We start from the raw sequence: 10,870 nt of genomic DNA on the forward strand, positions 1-10,870 counted from the left end.
GTGGGGCAGGGTGTCACACACAAAGAGTAAAGGTATTGCTGTGTTTCCAGACTATATTATTTGCACTAGAATCCAGAGATTACACCTTGTTTTTATTAAAGAAAACAATTTATTATACTACTGATACAACACCACAACGCAGCTGGATTATTTACTTATTTTTGCTCCAAGAGACAGGGTAGGACTACCTTTCTTAATGCCCTGGGAGTGTATGTTATGTGATGGTCACCTGGTCATCCATGGGCAGCAATGACTTTCAGCGATTTATTTAAGAGGAGTACATCAGGAGCTTCACAGGGGAATACAGAAGAAGCATGGGGGGAAGTGTGGAGGTATTGTGATACACAGAAGTAACAGAAAGGGAATGCAGAAAGGGTGTTCTAAAAAAGGTGTCAGGGCTGCAAAATGCCTCTCCTCATCAGTTTCCCTCCCTGCACAGCAATTAGACTTAGAAAATAAGGTCCCCATTCATTTGAAGGGAAATCTTGGTTTCTACAATGTCCAAGAAGCCTTCTTAAGTACAAAGAGCTCCCCACTTTACACAGTCAAACTTAAATAGTTAAGGACTTTCTAAAGAGGACTAAATATGTCCATTCCAGGGGCACTTATAAACACACAGTAAGCCTGCAACTTGCACACACTTAACTTGTGCTCATTCAGCTTTACGCACTTGGCAAAAAAAATTCAAAAGGGGGAGGAAATTCAGGAAAAAAGACTTTGGCAATTCCAACTGCCATTACTGTACACCCAATGTGTTTTGACTCTACATGATTTTGGCTTTAAGCACAATCCTCAGAACGTAACCCGCATGCAAGTTGCAGGCTTATTGTAAGGCGTTACAATCTCTCATTAGCATTTTTTCTTTTCTGAAATACTGTGAAGTCCAGGCCTAAGACTGTAATCTTAAACATCCAAATTTGTAAGTAAGCAAGCTTGAAGTGAATGAAACACTCTGAAGTATGCCTCTTAAGGGAAATGATGCAGAGGGTCCCCCACACCCACCCCAGAACTCTCTATAATCTGATTGCTTTACGTGCAGAGGCTCATACCTGAACAAGTGCATAGAAAATCTTTAAGATCTGTTTCTGAAGGAGCACAGAGTAATGGGAGTTGTCAGGAAGGAGCTGGATTGTCTGCTGCTGAATCCGAGGCAAGAATATCTGCATTGCAGCGATGAGGGGCTCTCTCTCCTCGGCCTTCTTGTATCTGTAGAAGTAGCCAGACCCAGAAACAATTAGGGAGCAAACTTTTACACTTGTCCTAATTCTTCTACATTTTAAGGAAAAGATTCAATATTGCTTGCCATCCTTCCACCCCTGCATGACCATTTTTATCTATTTTTCAGCACAGCAAATCAGAGACATATTGGCAAATATGCTATAACTTACACAGCTGTACAGCATTATCAAGTAATCTGATAATTACTTGAACCTTCATGTTGACTCACATATTGCACACAGCAATCAAGCTCTATCTACTTTCATCTGGAAAAAAGCATGAGTCTCTCTTCTCATGTTACTCACTCTGCCCTAACCTTGATGAATGCAAGGACTGCTTCCCATTTGCTAGAGCTGCCTTCTCCTGAGCACATGGGTGGACTCCTGTCTTTCTCCCTCCCCACACATACATTCTTTGAGAATTGAGAAGCTATTTCTCCAAGGAACCAGTCAAGGCAAAAGGAGGGGTACATGCATGTATTTGGAGGTGCTCTCCAGACACTGCCATCTGTATGAGCAAGGCTACTGGGCAAGGGGCTTTCCCAGAAGAAGATCCACTTACTCATAGGTCTTCACGAGTTGGTACAGGCACAGCAGACTTCCAAGCCAGCTCCCACTATTGGGAGACTGCAAGTAATAGCCTATTTTGTCCACCACTGCAGTCCAGTGACCTGGAAAGTCATGCTTGATAATAGTGCGGAGGCACATTGTCAGCTGGGCCCTGAAAGGTTGGGGAAGAAGAAGAGAGTGTCAGCAAGTAACACATTCTGGTAAACAGTTTGAGAAGCAAATTCTTTAAGCATGTCAGAAACCCAGAGCAAATAAATAAATGCTATCAGACAATCCTCCGCAAAAGGAGAATATCAGAAACCTTTCAAAAGACAAAGACAGGATGAGGGGATATATGTGAAATCACATTCAGTGTAACTATGGGCAGTATGCAACCACAAAGTTCCACTAGTGCAAGGCGTTTTAGCTATGGATTGGAACTTCCCTGCACATGCCCAGCTTGCCCTATAAATCTGCTCTGAAGGGTTGGGGGAAACCCAAGAACAGATTTAGGGGTCATACAGGGAGAGGAGAGGGCAGGGCAGGGCAATTCCATAAAACACCTAGAAGTCACTGCACTAGTGGAAGAAGAAGAAGAGGAACTGTTTAGTTGGATACTGTGTAATGAAACCATATTGCTGGTGTCTTCTCCTTCTCCTCGAGTTATCAGAGAGCAATGGACTAACAAAATAAACAACATACACACAAATTAATGACTACTAGAAACTAAAGCACACAAGATTTGCAAACTTGCAGACCATCAGTCTCTATGATTAACCCAGGGTCAATCCTGGGTGACCTAGAGGCTATATGCAGTGGGACAGTGAGATGGTATCATCCACTGGGCCACCCGATATCCATGAATAGACCTAATGTCTGCAGAGGGCCCATGTGCATATATCCGCACACTCAGACCAAATCGCACAGCCCATTTCTGGATTCTGTGTTGGTATCAATCAGGCCTGCACATGTACACAGGAGGCTGCCTTATATTAAGTCAGGCCATTGGTCCATCTAACTCAGTAGTGTCCACACTGAATGGCAGCAGCTTTCCAGTGCTGCAGGCGGGAGTCTTTCCCAGCCTATCTGGAAACATCAGAGATTGAACCTGGATCCTTCTGCATGCAAAGCATGCGCTCTACCAAGGAACTACAGCCTTTCCCTATTACACACTCATGTGGAACAGCTGGCAGGCAGGGTGAGAACAGATCTTTCTTTATCATCTAGACTGGGTCAAAAACGGATTATAAAGGGTTTTATTTATCTTCATCTGGGAAACAAAACTTCCTTGGTGTGACAAAAGGATATGATATTTTAGCTTTAATTGCCCTTTGTTCATTAGCCTGCCTCTCTACAACTCTCATTTAGACCTTAACATGAAATATCCAAACCATCTTCTTTAGAAACAGCTCTCTTGGAAGCCTCCACTTAAGAATTATTACAGAAGTGATTCCAAGTCCTTTAGCTTACTTTCCATTACCCTTCCTAACCCATCACCTCCTGGAAAACCACAATTTTCAAAAAGAAAAATACAGAGTAAAAACTGACGTAAAGTAGCATGATCTGCATAATTCATACCTAATGGAAGCATTAGTTCTCCCTGGAACACAATTCAGGGAATTCTGATGCATGTCCCCAAGCCTGACATACCTCACTAAGTCTGGAGAACGAATAATTCCTTCCACAATGTTATCCCGAATCTGTTGCCGATCATTTTCATGAATGTTGAATGGAAATATCACTTCTCCAGGTGGTGGCTCTCGGTCTGGCCAGTACTGCGTCACCATGTTCTTCAAGTAAATAGCAGCTGAAGTGAAAGAAGAAAAACATCCCTAAGTCCTAGTGTCCTAGCACATGGAAGACTGCTGAATATTTTTTTTAAAAAAAACCCCAAGGTCCAAATGCAGCCCTTATAGAGCCCTTGGGACTCTCCTCACAGGCTCTTTATTGCACCCTCCTTGTTTTGCTGGAACATGTTCTGAACTTTAGGTCTCAGTAGCCAAGGCAAGCAAACCATCAAAGTAAGAAACAGTAGCTGAATTTGGATATGTATGACTATCAAACCAAATTCTAAACATAGCACATAGAAATAATTTCTGCTCACCTGCCTGTCGGACTGGGAATTCCACTTGATCAGAAACTATTATTTGTAGTAGGCTGGGAGCAAAGTTGATGATCTTGTAGGACTGAAATGCATAGAAAGTCAATCAGAAAAGCACCATATATTGTGAAACAAGTTAACCTGTAGTATTCTCCTTCCTTGGAGGTTTTTTTTAGCAGAGGTTGGATAGCCATCTGTCATGTATGATCTAGTTGAGATTTCTGCATTGCAGGGGCTTGGACTAGATTATGCTTGGAGTCCCTTCCAACTATACAATTCTATGATTCTTTATTGCCATGAATAAGAAAAAGATTATTTCCTTCCAAATCAGATGTTCTCCTGCAAAGTTAAGCAGTTTGAAGGGCTGAGCATGCGGTGGACACACTCCAAATGAACAGCTGGCTTAGACACAACAGGTTTTGTTCTGCTCTTGAATCCAGTTGTGGTTTTGACCATTTATTTCTCTAATAAAATTGGAAAATAATAATACTATTTCCACCTCCAAACTATAAGCAACAGCAAAGCTGTTGTTGCTGCTTCTTGCAACAGCAAAGCTTCTAATAAAACACTATTACCTTCATAAACAGTTGAGAAGTACAAAGTACATTCAAAGTACAGTATTACTTTCCTATATTAATTTTATGCAACATATTTTTAAGGTAATTTTCTGTGCTGACCTTTACATACTTTTTTGTGGATCAGTGAATAAGTTAAAATAACTGGAAGAAGGAAAAAAGGTGTCAGCCTGATCACAGTCATTCTGATGGAAGTTTCCAGCTATCACTGGAAAAGGCATTTTCCGATATCACAAAAAATCTACTCAACAAGAGCACTCAGGAAAATTATTCTGAATGATTGAGCTTCTAAGTGAAAAAAGACTGCTGGATATGAAACCACACAACATTAAAACCCTCTAACAATTTCCAAAGTTCCTTAAATGGTTTCTCTCCCGTCGCTCATATTTTATTTGAACTTTAGCCACTGGGGCAGGAGAGTAGCTGTAAACTGTACTGCCCATATCACTCCTGCATTCACCTAACCCCACCAACTTCCACACTTGAAATATCTTTTATTTGTAGTAGATGGATGGCCTTTGACTTGATATGGCTGACTGGGTTGCTTTCACATCCCCTCTTGGTTCAACCAAGAACCCTCTAGTTTCCCAGACCCTCTATTTTCTGCCAGATTCCACTGCACCAGGCACACTGCAATAGCACAAGCACAAAGGAAATGCAAGACCAGGTACTGATGGATCAGCACCAGTCACTAATGGAGTACATCCTAAGAAGTCTGTAGCTGTTGCATTCTTTTGACGACAGTTCACTATACTTAACTCTCCCAAATGGGAACTGCATTAGCATCACTGTGGCATTGATTTACTAAAATCTGCTAGAAGGTTTCGAAGACCTCATTCAGCAGTTGGCAGCTAAATGTGTCAGCATGTCAAGGACAAAAGTAAAACTGTAACCGATCTGATCCTCTTTAAAAATGAATACCTCCTTTGCTGTTCATCCAGGATGAATGCCACAATATACGCTGGATACTTTTTTAAAAAAGAAAGCCTAAATCTGGGTATCAGAAATTTAAGCAAGAGAGAATTATGGATAAAGGGCAGAATTCCATCTGGGTCATTAAGGCTCTCCTTTGGCTTCTTTCAAAACAAGCAGTGAAAATAAGAAGCTGCCTTATATCAGACCATTGGTCCATCCATCTCAATATTGTCTATACTGACTGGCAGCAGCTTTCCAGAGCTTCAGATGAGAGACTTTCCCAATCCTACCTGCAGATGCCAGGGACTGAACCCCGAGACCTTCTGTATGCAAAGCAATTGCTCTACCACAGAGCTATGGCTCCATAACATTAAACATAGATGATGCATAACAATAGAAATAATAACTCAGATAGCCCCTCCCCAATTTAGAAACTTGATATTTGAAGCTTCTGAATCATGCAAATGTGTCCACCTTCCCTGGAACCTCTCCCTCTGCTGAAATTAGGCTAAAAAGAAGCATTCTATTGTAGCAACTAGAATAGGGCATGTGTGGGATGCCCATAACTGTTGTCCAGATTGCAAATGTACCCATCAGGTTGGCGACTCCTGACTTAGGAGCTGTTAGTTGCTGGCAGTTCTTTCATGACCCTTCTGCAATGAAGGCCAAAGGAAACATATACTTCAAACAACATAATGTAGAAAATCACATTCTGCTCTTCTTTTTTTCGAAAAAGTATGGAACCAAACAAGAGCTAGGAAATTAAGCTTTCAATGACACCACCCCCATCCAACCATTTTTACCTTCATTTCCATTGTCAGAATCACAACCAAATGAACATGTTATGTGTATTTATATGCAGCAACTAAAAACTTTTACAACTAGTTTGGATGTAAAGATGTGCCGGGGGGTTGCAGTCTGTATGCCCTGTCAAAGTTGACTTGAGTAATATACTGCTTTGTGTTGATATCTTTTTACATTATGAAAATTACAAAAAAAGCTTTGTACAAATAAAGCTACAAGTTGGCATTCTGATGAGTTCCTGGATCTTTTTTATCTAAAGTAGATATGTATACAAGCTAAGAATTCTTGGATCACGGGAAGCATGTTGATTCCAAGCTGAAATTCAACAACCTTCTGCTCTCTCTCAGGTATCATAGCTTTGATGTTTTTTGACATGACTCTTTTTGAACAATCCAGTTACCACAGAATCTTGCCACTTACTGACTTCCGGGTTGGCGCCATCGCCGAATGGCGGACTCCCTCCGAGCTCCGGAGGGAGCCTGCTCGGCAGGGGCTGGGTCCTACCGCACCGGCGATGCGGGGACCCTTAAAAACCACGGCCACGGAGGCCGTGGACATGGAGACTCGGCTGGCACCGCTAGCGCCCTCCCGACTCGTGAAGGAGCCTTTTTAAAGGCTACGGATCGGGTGCCGGGGAGAAGCGTGGTGCTTTGAGTCCTCTGCTATCCCTGCCGAGCGCAGCCGCATGCCATCCGGCGGAGAGCGCTGACTTCTTCCATTGAAAATTCGGACTTCTTAACAACAACCCGTGAGTAATTTGGAAACCGGGTTCAGAAGGAGAAAAAAAAGAATTTTTTTTTCGGATTGGACACGAGCGGGGGGGGATCCAAAAAGGAAGTCAGTCCCCCCCCCTACTGTAAACCTTCCAAAACAAGGACGGGGAAACCAAGGTCCAAAATGATGTGTATTGCTGATTAAAACTAAGAATTCCACGATGGGGAACTATAAGAACTGTGCTGGAGGAAGAATTGAGGGAGAAGAAACGTAACCCCCCCCCCTGGGAACCGGGGTGATTGAAGAGAGAGCCTGGTGAAAAGAGTCGGAGATTTTGACAGCTGTCAAAGTAGCTGTCAAAGTCGGAAAGCAGAGAGGATTTTATTATGAGAACTTTGCTGGTTAAATTTGTTACAATTTGCTATAACTCGCTAAAATTTGGATACAAAATGGCGAAAACATGGATAACAATCGAACTTTTGGACTAGAGAAAACAAAGTTACAACAATCCCCCTAGAGGAGTTTTGGGACATTACAAAGATGGTCGTAAGTGGAAAAATACCATTGGAATTTTACAGGACTGGTTATCTTCTGGGAAAGCTGCAAAACGGAAATAATATTATGTCTACAGGGTGTTCAGCTAAAGGAGACAATAGAATTTTCTATTGAAGAAAGGAAGGGACTGAACGCAAGTTTTTGTTCCTGAATAATAATAATCCCTGCAGAGTTATTAAGCTTCTGAATTAGAACGTTTCAGCAGCGGAACAAGAGGAAACTGGACTACAACTTGGAAAGAACAATGGGGGGAGTTTTATTAAAGATTTGAAGTTAAATGTTTTAAAAAATAATTATAAAAAGAAAAAGCCAGCAAGGAGTTGGGGGAAATAGGTGACTTATGGACTTTAAGAATTCCAGGCAGATAACATGGTTTGGTGGTCAGGGGGAAATTAAACCGGGGACAGGGGGGGGGAGAACTAAAATCCAAAGGCTTGTCAACTTTTTTTTTTCTGAATGAGCTTTTTCTCATCTATTATACTTTTTATTTCTTATTTCTTATATTTTTATTGTGTGGGGTGTCCTTATCATTAAAAAAAGGGAAATTGTGGAATGAAAATGGGGTGGGCCCTGGGGAGAGAATTTTTGTCTTTTTATTAAGGGTATTGATGAGGAGTGTATAAATTTTAAATTCGAATAATGGTCTAAACAAATTAAGTTTCAATTAGAACTGAGAGCTTGTGGAGCCAACAATATGAAAGAGGAATATGGTAGGGGTGGGGGAAGGGGGGAGTCCCGGAAAGTGGGTGTATGAAAATAAGGCTTTGAATGTATTTTAATTCTTACTTTCTGTATTTTTGAAAATCTTAATAAATATCATTTAAAAAAAAAAAAAAAAGAATCTTGCCACTTACTTGTGAATGATTTGGGATCTTCTATCCTAATCTAATACAACTGTCACTCATGTGGTTGCTTAGCAGTAGTTTTGATCATTAAGGGACTGTGAACTAACCTTCAATGTACACGTATAATGATTCCATAAAGTGAGGCATTTTACTTTGACATGTAAAGCAATCCTATACATGCCTACTCAGAAGGAAGTCCCACTGAGTTCAGTGGGGCTTGCAGCAGAAGTTTACTGCTTGCTGATTTGTAATTAATTTGGCAACCTTTAAAAAAGTTGGAAAAGTTCACAATCTAATTTCAAAGTATCAAAATTCCGGGGGGATGGTGATGAAGAAGTCAACTTGTCAAAAAATAACTATGCTGAAGAATCATAGGAACTACCATAGGTTGTAGCATGAAGGAATTTCACCACCAAAAAATGGTTAGGATAGTTAAAAAAAGTTGCGAAATTAAAAGCCACAAGTCTAAGACCTGTAGAGTACCTATAATACCAACCAGGGAGCCCAAAATTCCAAAACCTGTTGTCAACCTTCAAAACTTGAGATGTCTGCTTAAAAGCCAAACAAAAGTGAACAGAACTTTCAGTGAGGTTGCCATGTCAGCCTGTTACAGCAAACACACACACACATACTTTTCTCTTAAAACAGCAGCGCCTTCTGGCCCCCTGTAGACTGACATATCTTTAAGGTCCAAACTAGTCTTGTATGTAAGAACTAGCCTAATAGCTATAGGTGACATGCAGGCAAGTGAAAGGCTAGCTGAAGACAGATGAAGTATCTTGTCCCTTCTTTTCTTTTTCTTTTCTTTTTAGATGTATTTTTTTTCAAAGGAACAAATAAACACCACCATAGTATTTACAGGTCTCACATCTGGTGTTCTATTGGAAAACCATTTTGGATACTGGTAGTCACAGACTATGCCCAGCACAGAAATCAAGTGCGTTGCCAGAGGGAAGCCCCCTTCTACAAACCCAGCATAGCAACTTGGGCTGCGTACACCCCATTTAAAGCACATGCAAAGCACAATGCTTTCCCCTAGAGAATCCTTGGAACTGTAGCTTATCCCTCACACAGCTATAATTCCCAGCACAATTAAACTACAGTTTACGGGGGAGGATGTGCTTTAAATGTATGGCTTGCACACGGTCATAGTATAGAGCTGCTGTAGCAGGGACAGAGCTCTCCCTCCCTCCTGTCAGCCCCCAGCAAGCAAGTAAACGTCTTTTGCAGGCAAGCAAACTCTGCGGGATTATTTACAAGGCCGGTGGTAAGCTTCCCAAGGTTAGAGATCTCTCATTAGATTTGTGTGGGCTCCAGTCCATGAAAACATGCACAGTAGTAAATATGGAAGTCTGCAAAGTGCCTCTTCCCGCTCCCACAGGCGAACTTCTGGACAGAGTCCTCTGGTGCTGAAAAGACCGAAGGGTGCTTCACAGGGAGGAGGGGTCAGCTTTTGTGGCTGAGAGACCACCCAAGGTCCTGGCTGGGTGAAACCTGGGTTCAAATCCCGCACTCAACCCATGAAAGCTGGCTGCGTGATCCCAGAGCCAGCCACCCTCTCTTTGCCTAAACCACCTCACAGGATGGCTGTGAGGCAGGAGCGCCAGCTTGGGTGCCTGGGGCCACGGGTGCCGTGCATCGTGCATGGCCCTGGCGCCGGGATTTGTGGCTGCCCGGCCCCTTCATGGGAATTTTTGTGGGTGCTTGGGGGCCCCCGGGATCCGGCACCGATACTGTGAGGGATAAAACACGGGAAGAGCGCACCTCGGGAGGAGGAGAGGCGGGACAGGAATGCAGGCGAATAGCCGTGTAAATCCGTTAAGGAAACCGCTAGGCTGTTTTCGGGTGGGGAGGTGAGCGCTGCGCGCCTGAGGTGCAGTGACAGGATTCTCCTCAGAGATGGAAAGAGCGCGCCCACCATGGCGAGGCAAGAGGGGGAGGCGAGGAGGGAGGCCACCCCCTGAGGGGAAAACAAAGCCCCGTCCTCCGCCGAGGCCTGGCGGGAGGGGAAGCAGCTGATCCCCGAAGTGCCTCCGCCGCGATCCCCTGGGCGGGGCGGGGGCGGCGAAGGGGGCCGGAGGCTGCGCTCTCACCTGGTTCAGCTCGCTCTCGGCCGCGAGGCGCAGCTTAGGGTCGATGGTGCCCTTGAGCGCCTGGATGATCCGGTTGGGATCCATGTCTCTCCGATGGCGGTGGGGGGAGAAGGACAGGCGCCTCAGAGAGAAGGGCCGCCGCCGCCGCCGCACACAATCCCCAGCTCGCCTCTCCCCCTTCGCCACACGGGAGCCATTCACCGGTTTACGACAGCGCGGCTGTCGCGAAGGAGAAGATGCTTTGCGCCCCGGGCGCTTTCCTTCGCGTCTCTCCTCCTCCCCGACTCTCTCGCGGTGCCCGAATGGCAGGCGCCATGTTGTTGTACGGAAACGAAACACACATTGCCAAGCCGAGAGAGCGAGAGGGGGCGGTCTAGAGCGGCCGCTCCCTCCCTCTCCCGGCTGTGGACTTTTTAAAGATGGGGGCGGCCATGGTTTGTTACGGAGAGCATCCGCTGTAGTTGGAGCAAACGGGGGCTTCTCTCCTTCCTTTCCCTCCTTG

General features: G+C 44.0%; 1 protein-coding gene across 1 annotated transcript in view; it reads right to left on the bottom strand.

The window, feature by feature from the left end:
- Positions 1 to 10,696, bottom strand: part of IPO8 (importin 8) — a 42,157-nt gene extending 31,461 nt beyond the window's left edge. The window contains 5 exon segments of the mRNA XM_081023963.1: positions 1,050 to 1,206; positions 1,780 to 1,938; positions 3,417 to 3,573; positions 3,871 to 3,952; positions 10,369 to 10,696. Coding sequence (XP_080880089.1) covers positions 1,050 to 1,206; positions 1,780 to 1,938; positions 3,417 to 3,573; positions 3,871 to 3,952; positions 10,369 to 10,452 — 639 coding nt within the window. The 5' untranslated portion in view covers positions 10,453 to 10,696.
- Between the last annotated feature and the right edge of the window lie 174 nt (positions 10,697 to 10,870).

The sequence above is a fragment of the Podarcis pityusensis genome (assembly GCF_964106645.2).
Source record: "Podarcis pityusensis genome assembly, chromosome: 10".
Classification (NCBI taxonomy): domain Eukaryota; kingdom Metazoa; phylum Chordata; class Lepidosauria; order Squamata; family Lacertidae; genus Podarcis; species Podarcis pityusensis.